Consider the following 17,179-nt stretch of genomic DNA (forward strand, 5'->3'; position numbering starts at 1 on the left):
TGTAGGGCCCCCCCCGGAGCTGGCACACACCCTAATAAAAGCATTTCTATTTGGTTTATCTTTATATGAGGTATATGGCAAGCTATCTCCTTGAGCAGTGGGGGGGGGCCGGCTTGGCCTCCCCTCCCCCCCCGCACCCCTCCGGACCCCTGGCGGGGCCCTGGCATGGGGCAAAATATTTGGTTTTGCAGTTTAAAGCTCTCAGTTTTATTTCTTTACACAGATCCCGGGTGCCCCGGGCCGGGAGGGGGGAGGGTTGGTGGGGGCCCACAGCTGTGGGAGAGAACCCAGGCATCCAGGCTCCCAGACCCCCACCGTGCCCCATACCTGGAGATAGGGTCATTTTTGGTCTAGAATCTTTTTTTTGTTTTTTTTTTTTTGTTTTGGTTTTCTGGGGGATGGGTTCTTTTTTTATTTTTTTTTCATTTTTAAACTTTTTTTGGTCTTTTTTGCCCCTTTTTATCATCCCCTTTTTTTGTCTCAAAGACTTTTTGCCCCCCCCCCCTTTTTATACAGTAAGAAGCAAGAAGCCGCGGGGCACGCGGTCCAGCTAGAAACACCCCTCCACACTCCCCCATTATCCCCACACCCCCTCCCCCCACCCCGAAAACAACCCCGAAACCGGAAAGGAAAAGCCAGTCGCTCCGAGAAATACATTCAAAGGAGGGAACGTGGCCTGTGCTCCCCCTGGCCCCTGTTTTGGGGCCAAAAAGGGCAGTTTAGGGGCCCATGGTGGGAGGAGTGTTAGAAAAGGGTCCAGGAGAGGTCAAGCTCAACGCCCCCCCTCCCCCCACCCATGGCACCTCATGGCTGGACTTTGGTCAGCCACGGGGAGGAGAGATGAGGGTGGGGCATGAGTCCGGGGTCTCCAAGCGCCGGGAAGGGGGTTTAAAGCTCTGAGGTCAGGGGAGGAGGGGCCCGGACGCCTGGGTCCATCAGCCCCTGCACCCCACCCCCGGCGTGGGGTCCATTTGGTTTCCAGTGGAGGTGGCAGTGGTCTCGGCCCCTCCATGAGGTATATTTGGCAAGACAGAGAAAGCGCGGGCGCCGCGACGCCCCCCCCAGCGCCCAGCCTCTGGCTCCCATGGTCCTTTGTTCCTTATTCTTGGGGGTCTTTTTGGTTTGAGGGTCCCCCCGGTTCCGGGGGGGGGGGCACAGAGGGGCCTGGAGCTGGAGCCCAGAGCCTGGAGGAGGAGGTTGGCCCCTGGCTGCATGCGGGGGGGGAGAGGGGAGTCAAAAAGAGCTCCTAAATCCTCTCCCCGGCCCTTGCACAGTGCATGGATCGAACCCCCCACCCCGTGCTAACTCAGACTAGATCGCCTCCCTCCGGCAGGATCAGGGCCATGGAGCTAGGCGGAGAAGTCTGTACAAAACCTTTGGGTGCAGCTGTGGGGGGGAGGGGGGGAAGGTGGTGCCTAAGCTTGACCCTTGACCCCTGACCCTGACCTTCCGGGAGGGGCTCTGGGCACTGTCATCAGCTCAGGGCTCCAGGTTGGGGGCTCTGGTCCCTACCACAGGCTTGGGGCTCCATGTCGACTCCGTGTTGGGGGGTTGGGACCCCATGTTGGCTTCGCGTCGGGGGTCCCGGTCCCTACCACAGGCTCAGGGCCCCATGTCAGCTCCTTGTCGGCTCCATGTCCCTCCTTTGGGTCTGGTTTGTTTGTTTTTTTTGTCTTTTTGTTTCTTTTTGGTTGCGTGTTTCTTTTTGGTCGGTGTCTGGGCGTCCACGTGTCCGTCTGGGGCGCCCCACCCCCCAGCCGCTCACTCCATGGGGGCATCTGGGTCAGGGTCATGGCCGGCGTCGCAGGACGAGCAGGACGAGGAGGAGGAAGAGGAGGACGAGGAGGAGGACGAGGAGGAGGACGGGCGCCCGGGGGACTTGCCCAGCAGGCCAGGGGGGCCAGGAGGTGCCGGCACCAGCCCCACACCGCCCGGCGGCGGGGCCAGCAGCGGCAGCCCCGCGTGGTTCAGGAACAGGGGGGCTGGCCCCAGGGCCGAGCTGCCCCCCGCGCCCCCTGCCGCGCCCAGCACCAGCGTCCCGCCCCCCTCCAGGCCGCTAAGCGACAGGCTTCCACCAGTGGCCAAGGCTGGAGAGGAGAAAGTGGGGGGAGAGGGGTGAGAGGGAGCCAGGATCGGGCTCTGATTGGGGCCCCCCTACGCCCTGCTGGCCCCCCCAAGCCCCTTCTCCCACTCTCTATGGGGTACCCCAGGATCAGGCCCAGATTGGGGCCCCTGCTGATACCCCAGGATTGGGCCTGGATTGAGGCCCCCCCCTCCATCCATCCTCTACCCTCTATAGGGTACCCCAGGATCAGGCCCGGATCAGGGCCCCTCTACACCCTGCTTATACTTCAGGATCAGGCCCAGATTCAATGCCCCCCCCAGTCCATCCTCCACCCCTATGGGGTACCCCAGGATCAGGCTGGGATTGGGGCCCCCCTACCTCCTGCTTGTACCCCAGAATCAAGCCAAAATCAGGCCGCCCCCCCCAGCCCACCCTGTACCTACTAAGAACATCCCAGGACTGGGGCCAGATTAGGGCCCACCTCCTGCAGGTACCTGAGAATCAGGCCCAGATCAGGACCATACTCCCCTCTGCCAGTACTCTGGGATCAAGCCCAGATCGGAGCCCTTCTACCCCCCACAGGTACCCCCGGATCAGGCCCAGATTGGGGCTCCTCTACCCCTGCAGGTACTCCAGAATCGGGCCCAGATTGGGGCCCCTCTACCCCACTGTCAATACCCCAGGATCAGGGCCCCCCTACCCCTGCCGATACCCCAGGACTGGGCCCAGATCAGGGCCCCCCATGCACGACATAGAACAGACATATGGGGGAGTAAGCGTGCAATGAGTGTGTGATGAACGCTGGTGACAGACGTGTCACATGAGGCCACAGATGCGATGGGGGGGCCCAGACAGGGATGAACGGGGGCGTCTGGGGGGCATTGGCCAGCCGGGCCCTCACACACTCAAGAGCCCCTTGCACACTTGCTTGTTCGCATGTCTCCTCATGCCCACATGCATTTCCTTCAGCACCCGCAGGTGTGCGCTCCCCACACACACACACCCACTCATGCTTTCTCACCAGTTCGCTCATGCTCCCCCGGCCTCACTCTCGCTACCTGGCATGCAAGCTCAGTCACATGCTGACCTGCTCTCCCTTGCATGTGTGCTCACTTTCCTGCATGGGTGCTCACACTTCCTGGCATGCAAACTCCCACTTCCTTGTACGTTTGCTCACACTTGCTTACACTTCCTTGCACACTTCCACTTCTTCGTACACTCATTCACACCTCCCTATCGGCTTGCTCACTTCCTTGCACATTTATTCACACTTCCTCACATACTAAACTTCCTTACACTCTTGCTCACACTTCCTGACATGCTCACTCATACTTCCTGGCACACTTGTTCACACTTCCCCAAAGATTTGCTCACTTCCTAGCACACTTGTTCACTTGCTTCCCCCAAAGCATGTTTGTTCATGCCTCCCCTCACACTTGCTCACATTTCCTCACACACTTACTATCCCCACCTGCTTGCTCACACTTCCCCAGATTTGCTCACTTTCTTGCATACCTGTTCCATTCCTCACATACTCGCTCAACTTCCCAGCATGCTCACTCCCACTTCCCCATAGACTTGCTCACTTCCTTGCATGTTTGCTCCCACTTCCCTGCACACATACTCACGCTTACTTTCACACTCATTCATGCTTCTGCTCCCACTTCCTTGCACACTCACGCTTCCTCTTTCTTGCTCCCTGTCCTGTGCATGCTCACTTGTGCTTCCCCACACACTCCCATTTCCCCATAGGCTTGCTCACTTCTTGCACACCTGTCCACTTCCTTGCAAGCTCACTCTCACTTCTCCACATGCATGCTCTTGCTTACTTGCACATTCATTCATGCATCTGCTCACACTTCTTCGCACGCTCGCTTATGCTTCCCCACACAATCACTCCCCATCCCCACACACTTGCTCCCCGTGCAAGGCCAGGCCAGAGGGGTGGCAGTGATGAGCCCGTGCACACGCACCTTGGATGGTGGCCAGTGGGTTGGTGGCCATGAGGGCCGGGTTTAACCCCGTGTTGACCCCCAGCACCGAGCTTCTGCAAGTGAAACCAGATGCGGCTCATTAACCCCCCTAACAACGCGCCCCCCCCTCCCCTCATCCCACCCCCCCAGCCTCCCCGATACTTACCCCGAGCCAGGGGTCAGGCCTGACAAGCCAAGGGCCGAGTGGCTGCCGCTGCCCTGGGGGCTGGGGGTTGTGCTGTTGCTGGGGGGCGGCGGGGGAGGGCTGAGGGCTGGGGCCCCCCCGCCTGCACCCGGCCGGCCTGGGGGCAGTGCCGCCGACAAGGTAGTCACTGTAGGGGGTGGGGGCATGTCAATGCGTAGGGCTTATATAAACACACGACCCCCTTGCCTCGATGGGGTAGGACCTACATAAACACACACACTCCCCTTAGCCCAAATGTGGTAGGACCTACATAAACATGCCCCCCGCCCTTCTCCAGGGCTGGGTGCCCTTTCTGTAGGTCCTACATAAACAGAGTGACCCCCGTCACGTTGGGGGAGAACCTACGTAAACAGAGCGCACCCCCTGTGAGCCCCCCCGTAAACCCTACGTGAACAGACCTGTTGTGCTCAGGCTGGAGGACGCCTGGGAGAGCGGGAGGCTCACGCCGGGGCCAGGGCTGGTCACCTGCAGACACGGGCGTGAGCGCATGGGGTGGAGGGGGGGCCAGGGCAGGTGTCATGGGATGGAGGTGGGGGGAGAATGTACCATGTGGGGTAAGTGGGGGGGTATGGGGGAATGTACCATGTGGGGGTTATAAGGGATGTATTGTGGGGGCTGTAGATGAGGGGATTATAGGGGATATACCATATGGATGGAGAGTAGGTGGGGGGATTATAGGCAATGTGCCATGTAAATGTGGGGATTATAGGGACGGTACCATGTAGGGGGTTGTATTTGGGGGGGTTATAAATGGTGTACCATGCCAGCAGGATAGGAAGGTAGATTTACCATGTGATGAGGGTTTATAGGGGATGTACCAAGTTGGGGGTGTAGGTGGGTTGGGTTTATAAGGGATGTACCATGTGGGGGGGTGTAGGTGGGGGACATTAGAAGGGATGTACCATATGGGGGATGTAGGTGGGGGGTTTATGGGACATACCACATGGGACCTGCAGGCAGGGGGCGTTATAGGGCACCTACCATGTGAGGGTGTAGGTGCGGGGTTATAAGGGACGTACCACATGGGTGCTGCAGGCGGGGCTGGGGGCGGGGGTTCAGAGGCACATACCATGTGGGGGCTGTAGGTGGGGGGCTTGCCCTGGGCGGGCAGCATGGGGCTGCTGCTGCAGGGGTTGATGCGCTTCTCCTTCTGGCGCCGGTTGCAGAACCAGACGCGGATCACCTCCTTCTCCATGTTCAGCTGCTCTGCGATCAGCAGAATCTCCTCTGAGGTAGGCTTCTGGTTCTGGGGGGCCATGGCACGGGGTCACCAGGGCACTGCTGTGGGGGGGGAGGGGGCTCCCAGGGTTCCCCAGGAAAGGATCATGGCCCCAGCAGGGAGGCATCCTGAAGGGGGGTCGGGTAGGGGATGTGGGGGGTCACGGGAGTCATAGAGGGGTTGCAGGGATCACAGGAAAGTCATGGGAATCACAGAAGGGTCACAGAGGGGTTGTGGGAGGGTCAAAGGGCGGCCCTGGGTGGGTTATGGGGGTCATGGAAGGTCACAGGGGATCGAGGATGGTTTGCAGGGGATCATGGAGGGGTCACTGGAGTATCAAAGGGGACCACGCAGGGTCGTAGGAGGTCATGGGAGGGTTGGGGGATCACAGAGGAGGTGACAGGGGTGTCATGGGGGGGGTCACAGGAGGGTGGTGTGAGGTCCCAGGGGTCTGGGAGGGGTCACAGAAGGATTCACAGAGGGGATCACAGCATGAATGCTGCATGCCCCCAGTGGATGAGTGGGCACGGCAAGCTCCCATGGGCGGTGGTGGCACTGTCCACAATGGGAGTGTGGTGATGGCACGTGAGGAGCTCCCGCTGGCAACGCTGTTGGCTGCGGGACAGGGGGCGTGGCGAGCACCAACCAGTGGTTGGCGACCACCAGCAGACACCACTGGTGGTGTTGGCAATGGGTGGGGGTGGCAAGCAGCAACTGTCTGCAGGCACTGCCGAGAATGCCAGAGGCGCTTTTTCACAGGGGGTGAACTACCACACTCAGGGGGTGCACTGCACCCGTGTGCACCCCCTACACATCACCAATGGTTCACAGGAGTGTGATAGATGATCTCAGGGGGAAATGGGGGTGTCATCGGGGGTCACAGAGAAGAGCATGGGACTGTCAGAGGGGGTCACAGGGGTGTCATGGGGGGGTCCAACAGGGTCAGAGGGGGTCATGGGGGGGTTGTGGGAGGTCCCAGGGGTTTTGGACGGGTCCTAGGGGTTACAGAGGGGTTCATAAGAGTGTGATAGATGATCACAGGACTGTCATAGGGGGTCATGGGGATGTCATGGGGTGTCTCACAGGGTTGGGAGGGTCACAGGAGGTCCCAGGGGTCCTGGAGGGGTTGTGAGGGGTCATAGAGGGGGCATGGGACTGTCATAGGAGGGTCACACAGGTTCAGAGGGGGCACAGGAGGTCCTAAAGATCCTAGAGGGGTCATGGGGGTCACAGCAGGGACCGTGGGACTGTCATAGGAGTGTCACACAGGGTTAGGAGTGTCACAGAAGATCCCAGGGGTCCTGAAGGGGGGTCACAAAGGGGGTCATGGGACTGTCATGGGGGGGTGACACAGGGTGGGGGGGGCACAGGAGGCTCCAAGGGTCCTGGAGGGGTTGTGGGATGGTCATTGGGGGGGGGGTCACGCAGGGTCATGGGTGCCCGGGCCGGGTCTCACCGCGAGAAAGCTCTTCTCCAGGGCGAAGCGCACATTGGTCTCGATGCTGGTCCTCTTTTTGCGGCGGCGCCCAGGCAGCCCGTCGAAGCCCAGGCTGGGGCTGCTCAGGGCGTTGGGGCTGGGCAGTGTTGCATCCACTGACATGGTCTCTACGGGGAAGGAGGCACCATCAGCCCCGGCCCTGGGACCGCCCAGGTCCCCAGGCCCCCCCTCCCCACCCTGGTGCTCACCAGCGTCATTGAGCCACTTCTCGAGCAGGGGCTTGAGCTTGCACATGTTCTTGAAGCTGAGGTTGAGGGCCTCAAAGCGCGAGATCGTTGTCTGGCTGAAGTCGTTGCCATACAGCTTGCCCATGGCCAGCCCCACGTCACCCTGCAGGAGGTGCCGTCAGCCCCACAGGACCCAGGCAACTGGGGGCCTTACCCATCCCCACTCTGGCCCATCGGACCCAGAGCGGAACCCAGGCAGCTGGGCTCCCAGGCCCCCTGTCCTCACCCCCTAGACCCCCAGTGCCCAGAGAACTCAGGCATCTAGGCTCCCCCCACCCCCTGCTCTCAGCCCCTAGACCCCCAATGTCCAGAGAACCCAGGCATCTGGGCTCCGGCCCTACCTATCCTCACCCCCTAGTCTCCCACTGCCCAGAGAACCCAGGTGTCCAGGCCCCGCACCTGGGTGAAGCCCAGCTTGATGCGGCGCTGCTTGAAGGTGCGGGCGAACTGCTCCAGCTCCTCCAGGTCACTGGGCTCCTCAGGGTGCGACGGGGGCTCCAGGCATTTTGTGGGGGGGGCGTGGGCCAGCTGGGGCTCGGGCAGGCCCGGCCGCGGCGCTGGCTGGGAAGGCGTGGGGGTCACTGGGGGCGGCTACCCACCCCCCCCCCAGCCCCTCCCGGACCCCCTGCCCTGACCTGTCAGGCTCAGGTGGAACCCAGGCGTCCGGGACCCCTGTTGGGGCAGGCGTGCCCCCCCCAGCCCCGCTCACCTGTGCGGGCAGCCCTGGACGGGGCTGGCTGGGCAGCAGGGCCCCGGGGCTTTGCTGAGGTAGCTGAAAGAGATTTGGTGTCGGAAGCAGCCCTGGGGGAAAAATGAGTCGTCAGTGCCCGGCATGCCCCCTGCCAGGCAGCTGGCTCTGGGGTGGGCATCGGGGCAGGTATCACAGGCCTGGGAAGCGGCTGGCTCTGGGTGGGTGTCAGGGCAGGTATCACAGGCATGGGATGTGGCTGGCTCTGGGGGGGCATTGGGGTCCAGCAGGGTCCCCCCCTCACCTTGCTGTCCTTGCTGGGCCTGTGGCAGCAGGAACTGGGCGGGCGGCTGGAGGTGGTGCCCAGGCACGAGCACGAGTTGCTGGAGCTGCAGCAGTTGCTGGATATCCTGCAGGGGCAGAGGGTAGCGGGTGTGTGTGTGGGGGTGGGGGTCAGCGCAGTGCTAAGGCCCTGGGCACACTGCAGAGCCCCTGACGCAGTGCGGGAAGAAGCAGCGTGAGGCTCCCCATGCAGTGTAGTGCGGTGCCAGCCCCCACCTGGTGTAGTGAGATGCAGTGCAGGGTCCCGCCAGTGCAGTGACATACAGTGAGAAGTGAGGTAGGGCTGGGGGTGTGCACGCCGTGAGCTGGCTGGGCCTGGCAGGGGCAGCAGAATGGGACACGCTGTACTGCAATGCCAGGGGGTGCGGTGAGGGGGTACAACGAAGTTGGCCATCAACTGCACAGGTTGGGGGAGGGCCACACGACACGGTGGGTTGACATGCAGGCCCATGGGGTGGGGGGGAGATACACTGCAATGCAGTGCAGAGCAATGGATGCAGTGAGGTGGCGGTCCAGTCTGTGCAGTGTTCTGGATGGTGGGGGGCACGAGGGGGAAGTGGGGTGGCATGCTGTGTGATGTCAAGCAATTCGGTGTGATGCCGCGCAATATGGTGTGATGCCATGTGATGCCGTGCAATGCAGTGCGATGCCATGCAATTCTGTGCGACACAGCACGGCGGGGGCCTTACCTGTGCGGTGAGCTGGATAGGCTGGGAAAGGGCAAGGGAGGGTGCTGGGGGGGCAGGGGGGCCGGGGCCAGGGCCGGGGCCAGGGGGGGCATCGGGGCCGGGGGCGGCGGCAGCGGCGGCGCTGGCGGCAGCTGCCAAAAGCTGGGCCTGGGCCTGCTGCAGGAGGAGCTGCTGCTGTGCCGGCATCAGCGCCGTCAGCTGGAGGGGCAAGGGGGGTGTTAGTGCCGAAAGCCACCCTCCAGCCAGCGGCAAAGCCCCCCCACCCCTTCCCGGTTAGTGCAGCAGCAGTGGAGCCACCCCACCCCACCAGGGCCACGACCCTTGACCCCCACCTTCCCCCAAGGCAGGGGGCACTTACTCCTGCCAGCTGGCTGCCAGCCAGCATGAGCTGAGCCTGGGGCAGGTGGGGGGGAGGCGGGGGTGCTGGGGCGGGGGCTGGGGCTGGAGCTGGCGGCATTTCGGGGGCATCCTCTGCCTTGACCTGAGGAGAGAAGTGGAGTCAGAGCCAGGGGGGTGGGGGGTCACCCCCACCTCCCTGGGTTAGGATCATGGCCCCAGCAGGGTGCATGTGGCAGGGAGGTGGCCTGGGAGATCCTTCAGGGGGGTCATTGAGAGGTAATGGGGGGTCGCAGGAGTCCTGGGGGATTGCAGAGGGGGTCACAGCAGTCACTGAAGGGTTGCAGGGCGTGGAGGAGGTTGCAGGGGTCGTAGAGGGGCTGTGAGGGGGTCACAGAAGGATCATGGAAGGGTTTTGGGGGGTGAAGGGTCAGAAATGCCCCCCTTCCAGTGCTGAGGGATGGGGGGCAGGTCTCAAATGCCTTTTGGTGGGGGGCAGGATGAGGCGGAGCAGGGGGAGGGGAGGGCAGGGCCCCCGCCCCGTCGTTTTCTCGCTCCCGCCCGCGGCACTTCCTGTTTTCGCCGCGTCCCCAGGGCCGGGACTTCCCCCTGCACCCCCTGAGTCAGCGCCGAAAACAGGAACGGGGGGGACCCCCCCAGGGGACTGGCGGGAGCAGGGCTGGGCTACGTATCCCCTGCTGGACTCCTGGGGCAGGGCAGGGCTGGACTGTGCATCCCTGGGTGGGCACACAGCCAAGAGGCGGAGGGGTGGGGGTCAGCACTGGGTGCAGGGTCCAGCCAGGGTAGGGAGATTACAAGGAGGGCGGGGGGGGGGCGGACTGGGGATAATGGGTGGTGTCCAGATGGGCATGGGGGAGGTCCTACCTTGGTGCCGGGGCCACTGAAGGGCAGGGGCTTGTTCTGCTGGGCCTGAGAGAGACAACGGGGGGGACGACACCTGAATCAGCAGGAGATGCTCCCTCCCCAACCTTCCCCCACTGGACCCCCCCCCCATACCTGGTGGTTTGTGTCGGGGCCATTCCGTTCAGGGTCTGGAACAAGAGAGACGATGAACCCTCAGACCCCCCCAACCCCCAGATACCCTCCTGGCACCAAGTACCCCCCAGACCCCCTCCTGGCATTGTGTACCCCCCCTTGACAACCCCCAGATACCCTCCTGGCAGTGAGTGCCCCACCCCAGATCCCTCCCCCCCCCCGAACCCCCCAGGTACCCGTGTGCTCGCCAGGCAGGTCCAGTCGCGACTTCTCCAGTTCCAGGGGCTTAGACATTCTTATTTCTATGCAGGGGAGAGATGTGCAGAGGTGAACCCAGGCATACGGGTGCCTGCTCTCCCCCCACACCACACCCCCCACCGGTGCCCAGAGAACCCAGGTGTCCAAGTCCCCTGTTCTCCCTCCCCATCCCCCCCCAGTACCCAGGGAACCCAGGGGTCTGGGCTCCCAGCGCCCCCCCTTCTCCCCCCTCAGGCCCCAATGAACCCAGGTGTCCAGGCTCCCAGCCCCCAGCCCCCTCCCAGAACTAGAGAGAACTCCAGGGTCCGGGCACCTGTTGTCACCCCCACCAGCCCCTCCCACACTCCCCCACCACCCTCAGCGGTGGGAGAGAAAAGCCAGGCCTCTGGCCTCCCAGACCCCACTCCCCCCAGACCCCGCTCCAGAGCCAGGAGAGAACCCAGGCACCCAGGCAATGGTGGCGGGGGAGAGAACCCAGGTGTCCGGGCTCCCAGCACCCCCTGCAGTCACCCCCTGGCCCTCGCCCAGAGCTGAAGAGAACCCAGGCATCTGGGCTCCCAGCCCCCTGCTCATGCCCTGAGAACCCAGGTGTCCGGGCTTCCGATAGGCCCCCTACTCTCACCCCCTAGCCCTCCCTGCCCCGCTGCACAGAACCCAGACGTCCGGGCTCCCAGCCACCCCCAGCCAGGCCCTACCCACCCCCGTCCTGCCCCCAGAGCCAGCGCCGCCTGGTTTGGGCCCTGCGGGGCCGAGGCGCCGACTGGGCCCAGCCTCATTTGCATGGAGCTCTGAGTCACCCCGAAAGCTGGGGGCGGGGGGGGGGGTCCCGGAGACAGGGGCATGGAGCCCTTTGCACAAGTGGGGACGTGCAAGGGGCGTGCAAGCTGCTAGGTGTGTGCAGGAAGGGTGCACCTGGCTTTGCCCAGCTGTGGGAGATGAGCTGTGTGCAAACGTGTGTGTGTGCACACTGGATCCTTTGTGTGTGTGTGTGTGCATGTGTGCACACGTGTCTGTGGGTCCTGGTGTGCCTGGGTCCATGGGTGTGTGCATGCATCCGTGTGTGTGTGCATGCATGTGTGTGCCCCTGCCTGTCCCTGTCCACACAAGCCTACGGCTGTGGGTGCATGTGTGTTTGGGTGCGTGTGCCTGGGGGTATCTGTATGGCCCAATGTGTGTGGACAAGTGTGTGTCTGTGTGTCCATGGACTTGTGTGCATCTGTGTCTGTGGGCATGTGTCTGTCTGAGTTTCTATGTCCATGTGTGTCTGTCTGTGTTCATGTGCCCGTGTGTCAGTACCTACGTATGTGTGCATGTGTGTCTGCATGTCCTTGTCATGTGTGTCTATGTCCATGCGTGTGTCCCTGCATGCGTGTCTGTGTATCCGTGTCCATGTGTCTGCCTGTGTGCATGTGTGTGTCTGTGTGTGTCCGTGTCTGTGTGTGTCTGTCTGCCTGTGTGTCTGTGGGTGTTGGGATGCGTGTCCGCTTGTGCCCCTGCCTAGGCATGCGCGTGTCCTGTGTCCACGGGTGTCGGGGGCGGGGCCCGGGCCCAGGCCGGAGTGCCAGAGCCGCCCCCCCGCCCCCCCTACACACTTTCACTTCCCCAACCCGCTTCCCCTTTGAGTTTCTCCAGGTTAAAAACAGCCACGAGTTACCGACACTGGCCCCAAAATAGCAGCTTGCAGTACCCCCGATCCCCTGGGCTCCCCCAGACCCACCCAAGCCCTCCCAGACAACCCAAGACCTGCCCCAGGACCTCCCAGGCCTGCCCAAACCCCTGTGGGCCCTCCTGGACCCCCCCCCCCAACCTTCCCCCAGACTCCATGGGTCCTCCCTGACCACCACCTAAAGCTCCTCCCAGACCCCCCTGGGGCCTCTCAGACTCCCCCAACCTCCCCCCAGACCCGTTTGGGCTCTCTCAACCCACCCCCAGACCCTCATGGGCCCTCCCCCCCAGATCTCCTCCAAGACCCCCATGGGCCCTCCTGGACTTCCCAGATCCTCTCAGACCCCCCCCCCCCAACTCCTGTGCACCCTCCCAGATTTCCCTGGCTCCCCTGGGACCTCCAAGACCCCCCCAATCCCTCCCAAACCTTTTCCAAGACTCCCCTAGGCCCTTCTGGACCCTCTCCAGGTCCCCCCACCAGACTCCCAGCCTGTCCCAACCACCTTAGTCCCCCCCCAGGTCCTGGCACCCCCCTCTCCACCCTGCCCTGCTGAGGTAGAAGTAGCCCAGGCACCCTCACAGCCCATGGCATCCCCTGCTGGGCCAGCCCCCCCCCCCCAGCTCCTGGGGATGCTACAGATGGGGACCCCGCCCCCTCGGCCCCGGTACCTGCAGGCCACATGCCGGGGTTCACCATGACGGGCCCTGGTGTAGGGCCAGGGGAGGGGCTGGGGGGTGGGGGGAGTTCCCAGCCCCCATCCCCCCCAAAGCCGGGAGCAGGAAGCAGCTGGGAGGAAGCAGGGGGTGGAGACACACGCGTGTGCGAGTGGCGCACGCGCAAGCTGGTGCGCACAAGAGGTGTGTTCATGGAGGCAAGCGGGACATGCAAAGTGCCAGTACCCCCCCACACACAGGTGCACACATGTGTGCACCTGGGGCTGGGCTGGTACATCCGTGAAGGTGAACACATATGCACACACACGTGTGGCCCTGCGAGCACACGTGAGTGTTGGAGAATGGGCCTGGGGCACACACAAGAGGGCCAGGACTCAGTCTTGTGCACACACATGGGAGTGTGTGTCACAAGTCCGCTTGACTTGCACACGAGTGTGTCCTCCTTGCACACATGCCAGGATGGGATGCACATGGAGGTCCTGGGCCAGGGCCTGATCTGCCCTCTGTGCCCACCAGGGGGCAGCACAGGCCTTCAATGGCTTCACACCCACACTGTATGCTTGGGACAGACACACAACAGGGTACGGCCACAAAACATAACCGCACAACACGACACAACTGCACAACATGGCATGGCCACACAACACTGCACAACATGGCACAGCTGCACAACATGACAAAACTGCACAACATGGCATGGCCACACAACACAGCATGACTACACGACACGACAAAACTGCACAATATGGTGTGGCTGCACAGCATGACACAACCACAGAACCGCACAGCTGCACAACATGGATCAGCTATGTGACACGGCACAGCCTCACAACACCAAAGAGCTGTACAATACAGCACAGCCGCATGGCACAGAATAACCACACAACATGACACAACTGCACAATGTGGAAGAGCAATGCAACACAACATGGCACAGCCGCACAACACCGAAGAGCTGTACAATACAGCACAGCCCTGCAACATGGCACAGCCATACAACGTGACAACTGCACAACTTGACTGTACAACATAACACAACCAGCAAACCTGCTCAGTGACACAGCTGCACAACATAGAAGAGCGGTACAACATGGCCCAGCAGCACAACACAACACGATGCAGCCGTGACATTGTTGCATGATGTGACCCAGCTGCCTAGCTCCGCTCAACGCAGCACAGCCAGAGGGCCCAGAAGAGCCACCTGTCACTGCACAACCGCCCAGCACAATACAACCACACACAACTGCAGGCAGAAGATGGCATGAGCACGAGAGGGGACAGGGCCTGAGTGTGCACGAAGCCATTCCCCAGGGCACGCAACCTCACACACGTGTGTGTGCACATGCACACACTCAGACAGGTGGGTGGCAGGGTCTGGGAACCGGGGGGGCAGGGAGGGAGAGGGTTGTGCGCTTGGCTAGTCAGTCCCACTGCTGCCTTCACACACACACCCTGCTTTTGCACATGTTTGTACACTCACTGCCCCCCGCAATGTCAGGACAATGCTGTGCACTGAGGGGGTCTGTAATGAGGCTGTGTTGTACATGAATTGGAGAGAAGGGGTGGGGGTGTAGCACATGCGTGTGCATAAGTCAGTCCATGTGCATGCGTGGTTGAGTGTACACCTGGTGTTGGGTGCATGTGTGTGTATGTTCTGAACACCTACCTGGGTTGTGTGCATGTGTGTGTATGTGTGTACTGCACCTATGTATGACTTTGACCTGAGTGTGTGAGCCCATGTTTGTGCTCTGTCCCCATGGCCCTGCATCCATGACATGCAAGTCTGGGTGTGTCGTATCAGGGTGCGGATGTGCCCATGGCAGCTCCTGTGTGTGCAGTGCAGGTGTGTCAGCCTGGGGATGGAAGCACAAGCTCTGTGTGTGGTCACACATGTATCAGGACTGGGGGATGTGAGTGTGTGTGCATGTGCGCATGTGTCCCAGATGCCTGGGCTCCTTGTGTGTGTGTGTATGTGTGCATCAGACAACTGGGTTCTGAGTATGTGTATACGTGTCCCGGACACCTGGGTTCTGTGTGTGTGTGTGTGTGTGTGTGTGTGTGTGTCCCGAATGCCTGGGTTCTGTTGGGGGGAGGTGTATGTGCGCGTCCTAGACACCTGGGGGTGAGTTTGTGTGTGTGCATGGGTGCATGTACCAGACACCTGGGGGTTCTGTGTGTGTGCACGTGTGTGTGGGTGTGCATCCTCATGCATGTTGTGTGTGTGGGGGGAGCAGCTCCAGATGGATGGTGGGGACATAGACCATGCCACTCTGCAGGGAACCAACCCCCACACAACACACCCCAAATTCATGTACACGGAGGGAACCCAGGTGTCCAGGCTGCCCCACCAGTATTTGAGTGATCGGTGGAGCTGTCCATCACCCACACCATCTCCACCTGCCTGCTGGGGCCTATGCTGCCCTGGGGTGGGGGGCAGAGGTCACGGTGTGAAACCCCTGCCCCTAGGGCACAGTGGTGGCTGAGGCCTGGCCTACTCGTGTCACCCGCCAGTGCCCGGACAACAGGGTCCCAGCCATGAAAGCCCCCTCTAGGCTTCATTAAGAGACCTACCCCTGTTTCACCTCCCTGGCTCACACGAGAGCACCTGGCCACCTTCATGTGACACGAGGCCCAGCACGTGCTCATGCCCCCCTCCCCCGCAACACATCCTCGTGCGACACGCATGTCCACAGACAGACAGATGTGGGGGTGGGGTCTAGGCCCCGGAGGGGGATGAATGTATTGGGGGGGGCCAAGGCAGAGGTAAGGGGGTTATGCTGGACTCAGGGATGGGCGGGGGAGGGGGTTGCAGACCCCCAGTGGTGGGGGGTGGCCACGGCGCTGGAACAAAGGGCTGGGGCTCGGCCAATGGCAGCGCCCAGCGCCACTGACCTTTACGGTTGTGATTTCAGGGGCGGGGGAGGGGGGCTCCGCACACGGGCACATGGGGGAGGGGGCTGGGACACCCCCGAGCCCCCCACTGTAGGGGGGAGTGGGCCGTGACCCTCCTGCTCCAGCACTGCCAAACTCCTGGGGCAATGGGGGACTCTTGCACACGCGTGTGAAATGCACACATACAACGCCCCTGGTAGGTACAGCCTCGCACGGGCGCTCCCTCGTGCGAGGGACGTGGCATGAGGGGCAGGGGAGGTGGGACTTGCACGACGGCACCCCCCCCCCGCTGTGTGTGCGTGTGTGTGCACTGCCAGGCCTGGGCCCCCCTGATGTAGCCCCCCCAGCACCCGCTGCCCACCCAGGGCTGGAGGGGAGCCAGGCGTCCGGTCCCCCAGCCCCCTGCTCTCACCCCCCAGCTCCCCCTCCAGGCGCCCCGGCCCCCAACCCCCTCCCAGGGAGGCCAGGCGTCCGGGCCCCCCGAGCCGGACCCCCACCCCCCAGCTGGCAGCCCCGTCCCCTCCCCTCTCCCGGCCCGGCTCCCCCCCCGCCCGTATCGACCGCAGGAGCCGGCGCCGCGGTTCGATCGGGCGGTGACAGTCCGGATCAATACCGGCGTGAATAAAAGTCCCGGCTGCGCCGAGACCGCCCAGCTCCGGGCTCCGGCTCCGGCTCCGGCGGCCGCTGCCGGCTCCGCGCCCGCCCGGTACGTGGGGAGCCGGGGGACCAGGTGCGGGGGGGAGCCGGTGCACGGAGGGAGGATCTGGTGCAAGGAGCATCTGGGGGATCGAGGGGACCCAATGCAACGGGGGGGCTGGTGCATGAGGGACCCGGCGCACCGAGGATCCAGTGCACGGAGGAGCCGGGGGACCCGGTGCACGGAGAAGCCGGTGCACAGGGGATCTGGGGGACCCGATGTAACGGGGGATCTGGTGCATGGGGGAGCCGGTGCACAGAGGATCTGGGGGAGCCGGTGCATGGGGGATCCTGGGGACCGGGGCATCGGGGGCTCTTACCGGCCGCCGGCGTAAGGCTCCATCCGCGTCTCCCCGGCAGCGGCCGCGGGACGAACATGTCGCGGAGCCGGGAGTGACGAGCTGCATCGGGGGGGGGGGGGGGGACCGGCCGGGGGGGGGCGGGGGGCGGCGGCACGTGCGCGGCGCGCCCCGGGGCCCGCACAATGCACCGGGCGGGGGGGGATGCAGGTGCTGCCCCCCCGCCCCCGCCCCGCGGCACCTGCGCACGGGCCGGCCCCCCCTCCCACCTCCCCCCCCCCCCGTCCGGCATTGTCTGCCCCCCCCCGCCGGCAGCAGCGACCCGCGTCCCTCGCGGCCCCCCCCGCGCCCCCCCCCGCGGCCGCCCAGACAAAAGCAATTATCCCCGCGGCGCGGGCGCCCCCCCCCCGACATCCACCCCCCCCACCCGAGATCCCCGGGTGGACCCCACTGGGC

The 17,179-nt window shown here is 63.2% G+C and overlaps 1 protein-coding gene across 1 annotated transcript; it reads right to left on the reverse strand.

Annotated features, from left to right (window-relative positions):
- Window positions 1-608: 608 nt before the first annotated feature.
- On the reverse strand, window positions 609-13,081 carry POU2F2 (POU class 2 homeobox 2). Its single transcript, XM_059718193.1, has 16 exons — window positions 12,831-13,081; window positions 10,475-10,540; window positions 10,260-10,294; window positions 10,128-10,172; window positions 9,265-9,387; window positions 8,907-9,104; window positions 8,180-8,285; window positions 7,897-7,988; window positions 7,587-7,715; window positions 7,149-7,290; window positions 6,919-7,067; window positions 5,313-5,489; window positions 4,642-4,708; window positions 4,205-4,370; window positions 4,039-4,112; window positions 609-2,087 (listed from the first exon to the last, which is right to left on the reverse strand). The coding sequence occupies exons 1-16, from the start codon at window positions 13,027-13,029 to the stop codon at window positions 1,762-1,764; spliced, it is 2,094 nt and encodes a 697-aa protein (XP_059574176.1). The 5' UTR covers window positions 13,030-13,081; the 3' UTR covers window positions 609-1,761.
- Window positions 13,082-17,179: the final 4,098 nt, after the last annotated feature.

The sequence above is a fragment of the Alligator mississippiensis genome, chromosome 15 (genome assembly GCF_030867095.1).
Source record: "Alligator mississippiensis isolate rAllMis1 chromosome 15, rAllMis1, whole genome shotgun sequence".
NCBI lineage: Eukaryota > Metazoa > Chordata > Crocodylia > Alligatoridae > Alligator > Alligator mississippiensis.